General features: G+C 40.5%; 1 protein-coding gene across 1 annotated transcript in view; it reads right to left on the bottom strand.

Moving 5' to 3' along the window:
* The window catches only part of slc9a7 (solute carrier family 9 member 7), a 40,385-nt gene that overhangs the window by 3,842 nt on the left and 21,165 nt on the right, over positions 1–15,378 (bottom strand). Inside the window, 4 exon segments of the mRNA XM_034081578.2 lie at positions 2,289–2,363; positions 2,365–2,395; positions 4,135–4,217; positions 5,083–5,146. Of these exon segments, the coding sequence (XP_033937469.1) occupies positions 2,289–2,363; positions 2,365–2,395; positions 4,135–4,217; positions 5,083–5,146 (253 nt within the window).

Genomic DNA, 15,378 nt, shown 5'->3' with positions numbered 1-15,378 from the left:
CTTTTGACTTTAGGGGCCTTCCAACTATTTTTTGTTATTTATAGACTCAGTTTGTTCACATGTAGTTCGTTCAAAATGCTAATTCCTACATCTTTAAATGAACAAAACAAAGAAACATGCACAAGTATTTTTCTGTAAGTGAAAACAAAAGTGAATAAATAATGAAAATTAATATAGAAATAAATACTTATTAAATTATAAATGTATATTATTAAATATATGGTGATAATAATCCTTAAAATAAATATAATAATTAATAAGAATGTATTAATTGCACACACTGTTACTTTTCTTTTTATATTTTATACCTGTATTTTTTTTGTATTTAAAATGTAATTTTCGAATCTGTTTCTTGAACACATCTCAATGATTTCAATGTGTGGTTGTAAAGCCTTGATGTTGAAATGTAGCAATAAATTCCTTCAAAAAGTATTTTATGCTACCGCATTTTAAATGTTACACAATCTGAGGTCAATGTGAACCAACATCCTGTTTTTGGTTGTTGTTGTTTATATCCCCTCCCCCCGTTTTAGAATATCCATAACGGTCGAGGAATCAGAGCTTAATTTAATCCCGTCTGCTCACTTGGCAGCTCAGAGCTCTGAGCGCTGCTGATAAATGAACATGCTAAACTCAAACAGCAGCTAAACATGTATCGATGCAGAGCTAAAAGACTCGTTTAAAAGCCGTTTGAAACCAGACGGTGACCCTAAAAGAGAGGAGAGTCGAGAATTTCAACATAAAATGAAAAAGAGAAGTGTGACCATCCGTCCGTGTGTTTCAGTGTTTAAATATAAGAGTGTTATTCAAAGCGCTGTAAAAGAGCCTTTTGTGTCCCTTTATAAGGTCTCTCCACTGTCCATTTCCTTTTCTGACTGCAGGCCTCGGGGCTTTGTGCGTTTATTGGCAGGCTCGACGAATACTTTGACGGTATTACAATTCTCCTGAGAGAAAAGCCTTCAGTATTTACAGAGAGACTTCCTGAGGCACACATTCAGCGCTTCGGTTTAAGCCAATTTGAAATATATCCTTAGATCTTAAACCTTGGCAGAACAAAAACACATTTCAACAAGATAAAAAAATACTTTATAGTATCATTTAAAGGTCCCCTATTATACGGTTTTTCCTCCACATATTACAGCTCTCAGATAAACACAAAACAGATCATTGCAGCATTACCCATAATCCCCTCTGTTTCAGCCCTGTTTCCAAAGTGCTGATTTTAGATGAAGATAAGGAGCCCCTCCCCACGCCCCTCTGAGAGAGACTTGGTTACAAAGAACTCAATGGTGCTCTAGGATGAGATTCAGGTGATAAGGGGGGGGGGGGGGGGGTTACCTTGGTTGCTGATTGGCTAATGGTTACACAAGACAACACATCGTTATGACATCATAAAGTGGCCAAAATCTGATCAGCTCATTTTCAGACAGGTTTTTATAGAAATGGATCAAAAAGAGAGAGAATCTTTGTTCCTGAAACTTTCAGAGTCTCTTTCCACAGAGGGGACACATGTTGATGTAGAAGAGACACGAAGAAGAGGGGACACATGTTGATGTAGAAGAGACACGGAGAAGAGGGGACACATGTTGATGTAGAAGAGACATGAAGAAGAGGGGACACATGTTGATGTAGAAGAGACATGAAGAAGAGGGGACACATGTTGATGTAGAAGAGACATGAAGAGGGGACACATGGTGATGTAGAAGAGACATGGAGAAGAGGGGACACATGTTGATGTAGAAGAGACATGAAGAAGAGGGGACACATGTTGATGTAGAAGAGACATGGAGAAGAGGGGACACATGTTGATGTAGAAGAGACATGAAGAAGAGGGGACACATGTTGATGTAGAAGAGACATGAAGAGGGGACACATGGTGATGTAGAAGAGACATGGAGAAGAGGGGACACATGTTGATGTAGAAGAGACATGAAGAAGAGGGGACACATGTTGATGTAGAAGAGACATGGAGAAGAGGGGACACATGTTGATGTAGAAGAGACATGAAGAAGAGGGGACACATGTTGATGTAGAAGAGACATGAAGAAGAGGTGACACATGTTGATGTAGAAGAGACATGAAGAAGAGGGGACACATGTTGATGTAGAAGAGACATGAAGAAGAGGGGACACATGTTGATGTAGAAGAGACATGAAGAAGAGGGGACACATGTTGATGTAGAAGAGACATGAGGAAGAGGGGATTTTGCATAATAGGTGACCTTTAAAGCGGCATAATTATGTTTTTTCCAGGTGTTCCCTTTCCTGTAGTCCAAAAGTGTGTCTCACCTCGTACGCCTGCTGGCTGGTCAGACAGCTCGCCAGCGGGCTGCAGTATGCGGGCAGTGTGGAGGTGAGGGGGGGGGCCGCTGTGCGTCAGGATGGGCTTCAGGTAACTGGGCAGGTGTTGAGGAAAACAGCTATACATTTTTCATCAGAGTGAGATTAATTACAAACATAGGGGAGACATTAATAAGAGGTAGAAATGAAAAGGAAATGTGTTTTTTTATTCAAAGAATTATGATGTTGGTGAATTTGGGGGATTTTCCCGGTTGCCGCCAAGAGGCTGCTGCTCTCAGTGTTAGCGTAGCCGGATTGTTTACACGCAATTTATAATACAAATTGGTAGTTTGGGAATATTTGTACCTGCATTACCGTACTTTTCGGACTATAAACCGCGACTTTTTCCCCCATTTTTGTTGTACAGCTAACGGCCACTAGGGAACCTCCTAAATCTATGGATTTTACAGGTAAAATTAACCACCTTTAACTCTACGGGCTCTAGGACCGGTCCGCGGAAAGGCTGGAGGCCGGAAAAGAGTGAGACAGGTAGCGCGCCAAAGTGAAAGTGGAACCGAGAGACAGAACGAGAGCAAGACAGACGGACAATTTAGCTGCTGCGGCTTATATGCAGGTGCGCTTTATAGTCCGAAAAGTACGGTACATGTTTGCTAAAAACACCACATTGCTGTTTTTTTCCGGCGTAAAAAAATCGTTGATTCTGAAAAACAGACTGGGAGACTTCTGGGAGTCTCGAGGAGTTTGTTCCATGACGCGTTTGTTGCCTCTGCTCCAACAGGCTGTAGTTAATGTGTTTAGCACATTTCCCGTTTTCCTGTTTCTCCTGGATTCACTCTCAGGAGGTAAAGTGCAACTCACATTATTTAACAGATGTAGTAAAAACAGCGGCTATTTATTTAGTGTTTGTCTTTGTTCATAAATTCTCAAGACAGATGCTTTGGCTGTTTCCTGTCAACTTAAATTGAAGTTTAGAAACAAGTCTCGTTTTCTTTCGAGGCCACATAGGAACCTGTGGCTGCAGCCTTTATGTATTTTTCTATACTATATGGGGATGTTGTATATGAAAGCAACTTTTCCATGCCTATGCTCTTTGATTAGCGCCTATCACGGAGCACTGAGATTTATGTTACGTTGTCCTGACTACCCAAAAACATGAAACGCCTCCATTGGACTCCTTTGTTTACCTCCAGAACATAGCGACATCACACTCACGCTCCTATTGGCTATAGCTCCGAGACATTGTACGAGGGGCGGGACATCTCTAAGCGGTTGACCAATCACAACAGAGCCAGCCAGCTAACCAATCAGAGCAGACTGGGCTCTGGTTTCAGACAGAGGGTGAAAAGAGGTGCTGCAGCACAGGCAGTATGAGAAAAATAAAGAGCTTTTTGAACATTAAAGCATGGAGACAGTAGAGACACTACATACTGATATACACCTGAACATCAGCAGGAGAGGACTCTTTAAAGTAGAGACACTACATACTGATATACACCTGAACATCAGCAGGAGAGGACTCTTTAAAGTAGAGACACTACATACTGATATACACCTGAACATCAGCAGGAGAGGACTCTTTAAAGTAGAGACACTACATACTGATATACACCTGAACATCAGCAGGAGAGGACTCTTTAAAGTAGAGACACTACATACTGATATACACCTGAACATCAGCAGGAGAGGACTCTTTAAAGTAGAGACACTACATACTGATATGCACCTGAACATCAGCAGGAGAGGACTCTTTAAAGTAGAGACACTACATACTGATATACACCTGCACATCAGCAGGATATTCCCTTTAAATAGACAGTCGGTACAGAAAGGATACTTGTGATCGAAGGTGTACCACAGTCTGAACAGCCAGGCGCTCTCCTGTTTGGTTTTACTCTGTCCTTCAGCCTGAGGCCCCTCCTGCAGACACACAGCGGGACATACATCATGCATATTCATGATTTGATTCAACACAAAATATTAAAAAGCTTTTTTTGTTGTATGCACAAAAGCTACAGCAGTTTTGGAAAAAAAAAAAATCAGAAATCTCCATTGCAACCTTAAATATACTTAAAAACATGGAATGAAACAGACCTAAAATAGTGCAATAAAACAGGTAATAAGTAAGTTGCAGGAATAGAAAATATACATATAAAATAGGATAAAATGGAACCGTACTATATACTGTAGATACGTGGATATGTAGGAATTCACTCCAATACTGTTAATGTAGTTCCTTTATTTGTTTCCGTTTCTCATCTTAAAACTATATTTCTCAATAGCTCTCAGAAAATAAGCAATTTGTATCCGACAAACTAAAGGGTTTCTTCAGACTTGCTGACTCACTTTAAATTGCAGAAGTAAAAGAGTTTCAGCAGTAACTTAAAGGAAGTGTGCACCCTAAAATCTAAGTATTTCCCCTCCCCTTCTGCCATTTCTCAAATTACATCAAGGGGGTTTAATTGGCATTAAAAGGAGAAAGGAAAATATGTATATTTCTTTATAATCAAATCAAGTTTTATTTATATAGCACATTTATAAACGATTTTTGGTCGAGCCAAAGTGCTGTACATATAATAAAAATAGCCTACAGTAGAGACACTTTACAGCAAATACAACAGCACAGCTTGTTCAGAATATCAGTATGAGAAAAACGACACCCTCTGTCCTTAGACCCTCTGTCCTTAGACCCTCACATCGTACAAGGAAACACTTCCAGAGAAAACCCACAGTTTAAGGGGGAAAAATGGGAGAAATATTAATGAATAATAAAATAGTTCCTCACCCCCTGCAGGACCTGGAAGCTGTCTGTGCACGGCTGCTGGTCCTGGTCCGGGTCCACACCCACCCTGAAACAAGAGGAAGTCAATATTTACACCTCATGAAGAATGCAATAAAAATGACTGACGTAACCCAGTTAAGACAAACATAAACGTATGAGTGTTTGACGCCAATCAGCAGTATCTTTCAGCCACTTTGCTGCAAAGTAATTAAGTACTTTTAGTTTAAAGGCAATTGCAAAATGTAGATGTTTTGAGAGGATCTGTAACAAACAGTTTTTTCTATTAAGTCTGTAACCATTTCTTGTCTGCAGTGCCACAATCACTGCAATTTCAATATTGCACTAGTCCTTACTAAGATATCATTTTGATTAATAGTGCAGCCCGAGCAAATATAACACTTTTACCTTCACTACATTTTCTTTGCACATATAAAAAACATGCTAATATTACCTCCACACTGGCAGACCTCAATATCAAAATGCTCTTACATGTAGGTGTTAGTGATAAAGACAGGAACATTTGAAATATTCTATGATGAAATAGTACCGTGAAAACATTAACCTTTAAAGGTCCCATGTCTTGCTTTTCTGGTTCTGACCCGTCCCCTTGTGTTATGAAGGTTTTTCTGCATGTAAACGGCCTGCAGAGTCAAAACCCTCAAAGTACACCCTGTAGCGAGTAAAGCTCTAACACAGAGAAGACCTGTCTGCTGCCCCAGAACGCCTCGTTGGACATGTCTCTTTGTCTTCCTGGGTACAGTGACGTGCCCGTACCCAAATGGAAAATCTCGCAGCAACGAAACTGTGGCGCGCTAACACTGTAAGTGCGCCGCGTTTGGGGGTGCGGGTGCTAGTGGAGCCTCACAGATGGGGGCGCTGCAGCCCCCTCAGCACCCCCCCCCCCCCCTTCCATTCGCGATGTTTTAGTGCATTGACCTGATAATACATCTGTTCTTCTACTTATAACATTTTAAATTCAGGATTTCTTGCTTGTAATGGAGTATTTTTTACTCAGCTTAAGCAAAGGATCTACCTCCGTTTGTTTGAAACCCCTTTATCGTTTGATTGTTTGATCTTATTGTGCCAGCAGGTTTTTAGAAAGCCCACACATAACACATGTAAAAGGGCCGATGGCGTTGACCTTTAAAGGGCGACAAATGCTGAAAATTGCCGTGAGACAACATTACACAGAACGACAGTGATATGATAAAGCTCAGTACACAGTAGAGCAGACGTAGGAGGAATTAGTTTAAATAACTGTGTGGCTCGTGACGCTAAAGAGAAAACCACATCCTTAAGCAAGCTTCACCGATGGGGGGGAAACGCAGTGAAATCACCAAACAGAGACACTTTTCATCATGCAAGAACTAAAACAACAGTCATGTGATAGAAACGGTTAAGTGTGACGCATGAAAAACAAGCTGCGTTTTATCATTTTCACATAAATCAAATTAGACTTCAAATCCCAGGAATGTTTGTCTAGTCTTTGTGTCCTCAAACTGAAAAGAGCTAAAAACAAGGACAACAAAGCTGCACAAATAAAGTCAATAAAGAATATACCATTATGTGTACAAGTAAGATTTCAATAAGTCTATATTATACAAGTGTTCTGCAAGGTCGTTACTATAGAAATAGTGCAAATGTTTTATATATTAACAAATAAATATAGGTGTAAGGATTTTGTACATTATGTGCATGAAGAATGTCTATATACTTCATATATACTTTGTATTAGATGACTATTGATGCCGACAGACTGGCTTTGTCTCATACGTTTAAATAAAAAAATTCTATAAAATAGGTAAAGAAAAGGTAATTACAGCAACCAAATAAAAAATGTAATTTTTATTCTGTATTTTCTATGTGTACTAATTATTATTGTTGTAATGTTTCATGCGTGCAATATTTAGTCTTTTATTTTGAAGTCCAAGCTCACGTCTCGTTATGCTGTTCTCGCGTGAGTTAAAGAGCGAGAACATGAGAAGCACCCTCAGAGTAAGATGCACGGATACTTACAGCTCAATTAGTTTTGTATTCTTATACATACAAGTTGTGAAGAGAACTGAAGAATACTTCCCTCGGTTTACAGAGCATGCAGCCCAACGAGGTATGTTGTTGTGTTTGTATTACTTTTATGTTTATTACCTTGCTAGTTATCTCACATGCTGTGCATGTTATTGTGTGTCTAACACGAAACTATGTTTGTCATTTATACTGTTTGTTTGTGTAGTTTTCACGGTGGATTCGGAGGAATAAACCCGTAATGAGAAAGCCACTTGTGTCTGCCTGTGCTTCGAGGGAATTACAGTGAAAACTCGACTGTCCATCAACGCGAGTGTGTCTTAATTGACGAAGCGGCAACTTCAGAGGATCACGGACTGAGCACGAGGCTGTCTTCAAATGGCCGCCGGAGGAGGCGAAACTACGCATGCACACACAGAAGTGGACGACGCGCGCAGTTTTTAAAAGAGCAACGCTTCAAGACAGAGCCATAAAGAACTTGGACACCAAGAAATCAAGAGTGATCCGAGTAAAGGGCTTCTGTAAAGGTTTGCTAAACCGTTATTACTGTGAGTGCCAACTATAGTAGTGTGTGGTTAGCATTTTGACTTATTTGCTCATGTCATTTTATTAAGGCTTGTTAAAAAAGTAAAGTTAAAGGGAACATAAGTGATTTTATTTCTAATTCAAAGTGTGTTTTTGGGAATAATAAGTGAAAGTTATTTCATTGAAGTTCTGAAGTCTTATTTTTGAGTATATATTTGAAAGGTGTAAAGTTCAATTAAGCTGTTTTTTGCACATTTTCTATTTTAAGTGCATTTCTACCTCTATTGAAGTCTTATAGGGTACATTTAAGTCACACTTACATTTGAGTAAGTGTTGAAAGTTCATTAAAAGGTTTAACTGCATTTTGCCGTTTTATAAAAGTGAGTCACTTTAAAGTAGTGATTACTAATGTCTAAGTCTAGTGAGCCTACAATTCAGGGAAAGTGCAGAGTCCCAAAACAAAGCTGTGGATAACACTGAAGCACAGCAGCTAAGAAGAGGTCAAAGAACTAAAACTCCTACAGAAAAGGGTAGAGAAATGCAAGAAGAACAAATGAAAACGCTCCTACAAAAGTTCAACTACAATTATGAGAAATGGAGAACACAAGTGAAAACAGCTAAGCGGCCATTATCTGAAACAACAGAGTCTTTATCTGAAGATTTGCTTAATGACATAATTCATGATGTCACAAGTTTGTCAGAAGATGTCCGACATGTTTATGAGGATCTGCGTACAATCTCAACTCCAGACCAGGACACGTGTCGAAGAGTGGATCTGTGTACAGAGATTTCTAAGTTTGTCATCATCAGAGCCTCAAGTCTCCTGGATGGAAAGGTTCCAGAAGGAGAAAAGAAAAATTTGCCTGAAGCAGGTTCTCTCTTTAACTCAAGCACCGACACTTCTTCGAAAAGCAACTCCAAGCAATCGAACCAGTCTTCTGTGAAACGGCAAGAAGCTGCCGCTGAGGCTGCTGCAAGCCAAGCTGTTCTAAAAGTGTTACAAGAACAAGAAAGAGAACATTTGGAGATTCAGCGCCTGGAAGCAGAAGCTAAAAGAAAGATAGCTGATCAAGAGACTGCAGCCAGAAGACGTCGTTCAGAAAGAAATGAAAGCTTGTCTGGAAGAAGAGCATGTAGCTCTACAACAGACTCTGGATGACAAACGGAGAAAAATACAGCATTTGGAAGCAGTAAAATATTTCAATGCAGCACGAGCAAGAATGCAAGTGTATGACCAAGAAGAGTCCATTAGAGAAGAATGGAAAGACGTGCTAGAGAGGGATCTGGTAAGTAACCCAGTGCCTGCTCCCACAAGTCCTCAACGACAGGTTGTCACTACTTCCTCAAGTGAAAGTACAGCAGAGCTTGTTAAGGTGCTAGCTGGTGCCTTAACTGCCAACAGAATTCCAGTTCCTGAACCTTCAGTATTCAGTGGGGATGCATTGAAATACAATGACTGGAAACTTTCATTTGAAATACTGATTGACCAGAAGAACATCCAAGACAAAGGAAAGATATACTACTTAAGAAGATATGTTAGTGGACAAGCTAAGAAAGCACTGGATGTTTATTTCCTGCTCGGAACCAAATCTGCCTATGTTGCAGCATGGGAGATTTTTGAGGAGAGATATGGGAATCCATTTACAATTGCAAAAGCCTATAGAGACAAGCTTCAATCGTGGCCCAAGATAGGATCTAAGCACAGCTTTGAGCTCAGAGATTTTGCAGACTTTCTCCGTAGTTGCGAGGCTGCCATGGTCCATATCAAGGCATTAGAAATCTTGAATGACTGTAATGAAAACAGGATACTAGTAAATACTTTCAAAATTACCAGATTGGCTAACTGCAAGCTGGAATCGGAAGGTTACTGAAGTCCAAGAAGACAGTAAACAATTTCCCTCCTTCAGCAAATTTGTAAAGTTTTTGACAAGAGAAGCAAAGATTGAGATTGCCTGTAACCCTGTCACATCATTGCAATCACTGAAGCAAGGTGAAGCTGAAAACACCAAATGTCAAAGACAACAAAGCTTTGCAGCAAAGACACTGACCACAAGTTCAGACGAAAACACCGTCTTAACATGTATTCTGTGTAAGAAGAATTGGCATTCCTTGCACAATTGCAGGAAGTTCATGGAGCAAGCTGTTCCAGACAGAATTAAGTACATTCAAGCTCAGAAGCTATGCTTTGGATGTCTCGAGACTGGCCATCAGTCAAGGAGCTGCCACAGTAGGAGTGTATGTGAAGTATGCAAGAAGCAACATCCTACCTGTCTGCATGAAGAGCGTACAAATCAAGAAAGATACAAAGAAAGACCTCAACCAACACAACAAGAAGAAAGAACCGGCTACTTCCAACAGAGTAATACTTGGTGAAGGTAACACGCAAACAGCTGCTATAATTCCAGTCTGGCTTTCATCCACATGTCAACCAGCAGAAGAAATCCTTGTATACGCTCTGTTGGATTCTCAAAGTGACAACATTTGTGCTAAGTGAAGTAGCTGAGGCTTTGGAAGCAAGTAAACAACAAGTCAAGCTCAAGCTATCTACTATGACCTCAAGAACCACAGTTGTAAGCGCTCAAAGAGTGAACAACCTACAAGTCAGAGGCTTTTACTCCGGTAAAAAGATTCCCTTACCACCACGTGACTTCATTCCAGCCAACAGAACTCACATACCAACAGATGAAACTGCAAAAGCTTGGTCTCATCTAGAGCACCTCCAAGGAGAGATTGCACCTCTGCAAGACTGTGAAGTGGGTCTGCTCATAGGGTACAACTGCTCACAAGCTTTACTTCCTAGAGAAGTTGTGTCTGGAAAAGAAGATCAACCTTACGCACAACGTACAGACCTTGGATGGAGTATTGTTGGAAACATGAATCCCTGTCTAGATTATGGAGACGCCATAGGCGTTAGCCATCGCATAGTAGTAAGACAAGTGACACCAGGTGTAGAACCTTCTCTCAGTCTCAAAACTGAAGTACACTATGTGAGCCGAACCAAAGTTAAAGACAATCCAGCAGATCATGCCTCTCGAGGTTTAACTGCAGAGCGACTGAAGACTTCAAACTGGTTCACAGGACCAACGTTTCTTTGGCAAAAGGACCTACCTGTAAGAGAATGCAAGGTGGGAGAAATCAATGAGGATGATCCTGAACTTCGCAAGGAAGACGGGTCATTATTGGATCGCTTACAGAAATGCTCTGATTGGTCAAGAGCAGTTGCAAGACTGAAACGACATGCCAAAGAACACCAAGGTGTGAAACAAAGAACCAATGAATGTACAACCATTCAAAGGCGAAAGACCAAAGTTACCTGACAAGATGTGGAGCAGTACACCGCCTAAATTGTCTTGAAAGAAGACTAAAGAAGTCTTTCCAGGGTCAGAAAACTTAAATTACTGGTTAGCAAAACCACATTTGACAAAAAGGGGAAACCCACAATCAGGACTGTGTTCCTTGAAAGACCTGTAAAAAAAAAAAAAGGCGCATTTGCGTACAGACAGACAGAGAGAGAGAGAGAGATTTGCGAGTTGCATATGAACTCAGGGTCGGCACGTAGCACTGGCGTTACAGATGTTTTCGCCTAGGGCGCCAGATCTGGGGAGGCGCTGCGCTGACAGTTCTGGGAGGGAAAAAAACATTTTTGACCGTTGGTGCTCATCCTAATTTTCGGCCTTGATGTAACAATATTCATAATTAAGTTCATGTAACACCCTTTTCACCCCGGTTACACGTTTCATTTGCCCCGTACGATGGGCGCTGTAAGTGATGAAAATAGGGGATGTTGGCTTATCTGGCACCCGCAGCTCACAGCCAAAGTGCGAGTGAGCGAGGGAGAGAGAAGGGCGCACCGCCCGGTACCGGCGCTGTTGTTATTAGAATCTGGTGCTAGCTGCTCTAACGGATGTAAGAAGAAGATGTTTCTACAATGATGTGGAGGAAGAGTCCTCTCCAGTCAGACTGAGAGGCTGATAACTACAGCTCAGTGAGGTAAGGAATCTGAGTGTTTAGATAGTTCACTTTAGTCTAAGTTTGGTCACAATTTATGTAAACACATATTTCCAAGGCACTATAATTATTGGGATACACAGGTTTGAAATCATTCCAATGCATACTATAGGACAGTGAACCATACATATCCTTTAAAACTGGAGATAAAAAAAATGCATAAATAAATAAATGTTACGGTAAAATAAGATATGAATGAACAACACAAATAAAATAAGTTACATTCATTTCTTATTGGCTATGGTAGGTTATTGGTTATGTTCACATACTTATTTGATATGTGCACCCCTATTTATATGATCATTATAGTTATAAAAACATAAGAGAATAAATTAAAAACAGGTATGAAATACTATATGACATTAAAAAAAGAATAAAGTTTAAAAGGGAGTGATTTGTAAAATATCCATAAAGAAAAAGTAAATCTGTTTACAGTTCTGTTTCAAATGGGTGCTGAGAGATGTATCCATAGATCTCTTCATTTTGCTCTCAAAGTGCACCAGATTGATGCTTTTAACTTCAATATTTAAAAATCTTCCCGGGGGAGCATGCCCCCGGACCCCCCTATATGAGGTCCACACACCTATAAAAAAATAGCACTTTACCCCTGCTTACACCTATATGCCGTGAGCTGATATCGAGTCTTCATTGTAACAGTCGCGGGTACACTGTTAGCCCGGAGTTCATATCTAATTAAATAATGAATTACAAATTACTGACATTATTTAAGTTTGATTGCATTACTATCAAATGTAAGCACTGTGTATATGCGTGGGGAGTGTTGCAGTAGATCGCGATCGACCGGTTAATCGCGGGGAGATTCCCAGTCGATCGCGAGATGTGTCTAAAAATAGAACAACAATATTCTGTTTTATCGTTAATGTCCTATAACATAATCTTCCTGTGCCAGAATAATGCACATGAACGCATCAAAGCTTTGTGATTGGCCGGCGTGACCCCATGTGTCGGGGCGTGGCTGGTGGGCAGTGGGCAGTGCACTAGTTGTCCGTGTCAACACCATGTCAACACCAGACAGTCCGCACACACACAAGACCGCAATCATGGCAGAAGCAAAACATATATAATTTTCACTCCGAGTGGGAGGATGATTATTTGTGTATCTATTCCAATTCAAAGTCCATCTGTCTCGTCTGCAATGCGAGCGTGGCTTTATCGAAGAAGGATCTTTTAGGAGCGGCATTTCAAAACAGTGCACAAACGGTACGAGACGGAATTCCCTCCTAATTCTGCCCTACGCTCCAAAAGGGGAGGGGCCTGAGAGGACAGCTAAATGCACAGCAGTCCATTTCCACCAGGCCCAACAACAAGAGCAAGGCTGCTACCAGAGCATCTTATCGTGTCAGTCACGTTCTTGCGAAACACATGAAGTCTTTCAAATACGGCGAAGTTGTGAAAGAAGCATTCCTGGAGGCTGCCGATGCGTAATAAAAATAACAGCAGCATTTCAACAGGTTTTTGATATAATAAAAACTCAAGTTAGATACCGTTATTAATCAGCTGTAAGTTTTAGTTTGTTTGAACTTATTCATTATAATTATTGTACAAAATGGTATAAGAATGCAAACTTAAATTGATTATAGTCTATTATCAATTCAGGTTAAGAAACTAGTGTTGCTTGCATCCTATTTTTAAAAAAGGCATTTATTTTTATAATCTACTAAAATGTAACAAAAAAGGGTTTGATTCTATTAATGTTGTCTTTTTTATTGCACTGTTGCAGCAGATTCCTGTGTAGTTTCAGATCTCAGTTGTCTTATTAGTAAGCCTAATTTATACTTTTGTAGCAACACTATTTTTATATAATGGCAAAGAAAGGGATCAGAGTCTTTTCTTTGTCCCTGTGTCACATGTGGCAGCACAGTTCAATGTTTCTTGAAAACATTACCCACTGTAGTGACGTGTGAATAAACTCCAACTCTGTATCAACAACACTGTTGTGTCACTTCAGTTAAATACTTGTATGTGTGTAGATTAGAAAGAGGTAAGATAAAGGATCTGCAGTATTTTATGAAGTATTAATCGTACAAAGGTCAGTTTTATACAAGTAGAAGTGTGTATTTACCTGGCAGTAGGCTGTCAGTAATGGCTACGCCTCTCTATTTGGACTGGTAGATCTCGGGAGACTGGCAACTTTAAAAGTAGCTCTCGGTTCAAAAAAGGTTGGGCACCCCTGCAGTAGAACATTCCACTGTAGCGACCGGTACATTAATGGGAAACCCTAAATGTTTGAGCACCCTCTAAATGTCAAGCTACCCCACAGCACCCCCAAATAAATCTCTGGCGCCGCCACTGAGCCTGACTATTTGTGTTGGGGGGGTTTGACAGAAAAAGTTTGAGAACCACTGAATTATATTAAGAAGTAGTTTGAAGTAGAAATAATAATAAAAAAGGGGATTTTGGGGGGAAAACCACATTTTTTTGTAAAATGAAAAAAGAATGAAAAAAGTATAATAAATACAATTATAATAATCAATTAAGTAATTCAAATATTTAGTAAAAGTCTGACAAGCTTTCCAGCAAGATGAGATATCGGTATTAGCATATGAAGCTAAAGCTAGCCTAGCACTCACACTAGCTTCTTCTTCTTCTTTGTGCTAAGCTAACCAGCTGCTGACTGTAGCTTCATCAATTCAACTTTAAATTACTGCAGCACATTATGTTCAGCCTTCATAGCCCCCCCCCCCCCCCTGTGTCTGTTACTAACAGAGAGGGATTAGAGCCCACACCAGCAGATTTTAATTCCCAGCAGAGTGTAATCCTGCAGATCCTCTCATGAACACATCTCAAACCAGAGAGGCAGAGGACAACAAGGCCCATGGTGCATTCAGGTGCTCCACAACAAGGCCCATGGTGCATTCAGGTGCTCCACAACAAGTCCCATGGTGCATTCAGGTGCTCCACAACAAGACCCATGGTGCATTCAGGTGCTCCACAACAAGGCCCATGGTGCATTCAGGTGCTCCACAACAAGGCCCATGGTGCATTCAGGTGCTCCACGGACGTTAACATAATCATTTACTGGGTTGTGTGTGAGTGTGTCCATGAGCATTGGACAAACTGTGTAAAACTATGATGCTAGCAATACAATAAATTGAATGTCATTGCTCAGAGTTTTTAAATGAACTGGGGAAACATTGCAAAGATTGTTTACTTGTACACACACACACACACACACACACACACACACACACACACACACACACACGGTCAAAGAAACCTGTAAACAAAGAGGTGGAGGAAGGCGCTGAGATTAAGACACAAGAAGAAATAAGAAACAGACAGACAGCTCCACTGACTGACTAACCTCTAATCCTAATCCCCCCCTGTCCTTAAACCCATCAAATATTCCTCACAAGCATTTTTGTTTTTGAGGGAAGACATGCTGAAAGGAGGAAGCATCCCTGCAGAGCTTCTTCTTCACTTCCTCTTCACACACCCACACACACTACATTGACTTACATGCATTTCCTGGAGACTTATCCTAACCTTAACCAACACATGCCTAACCCTAACCCTTAACCTAACCAGGTCTTCACCCTAAAATGAACACCCACACACACACGTCTGTGAAGCTGCTTCTCTGACACTCTGGAACAGTTTGTGTGGTTTGTGCTTTGCACCGCTGTGTGAGAAGCTGGTCCACACATACGTAACACATTAAGTAGTTGGTAACATATTTGATGGAGACACTACAGGTTGCATTTTTAACTAACAGATATCTCT

Source organism: Pseudochaenichthys georgianus, chromosome 4, assembly GCF_902827115.2.
Source record: "Pseudochaenichthys georgianus chromosome 4, fPseGeo1.2, whole genome shotgun sequence".
Lineage (NCBI taxonomy): Eukaryota > Metazoa > Chordata > Actinopteri > Perciformes > Channichthyidae > Pseudochaenichthys > Pseudochaenichthys georgianus.
The sequence above is the reverse complement of the archived record's forward strand: the minus strand, read 5'-3'. Positions and strand labels throughout refer to the sequence as shown.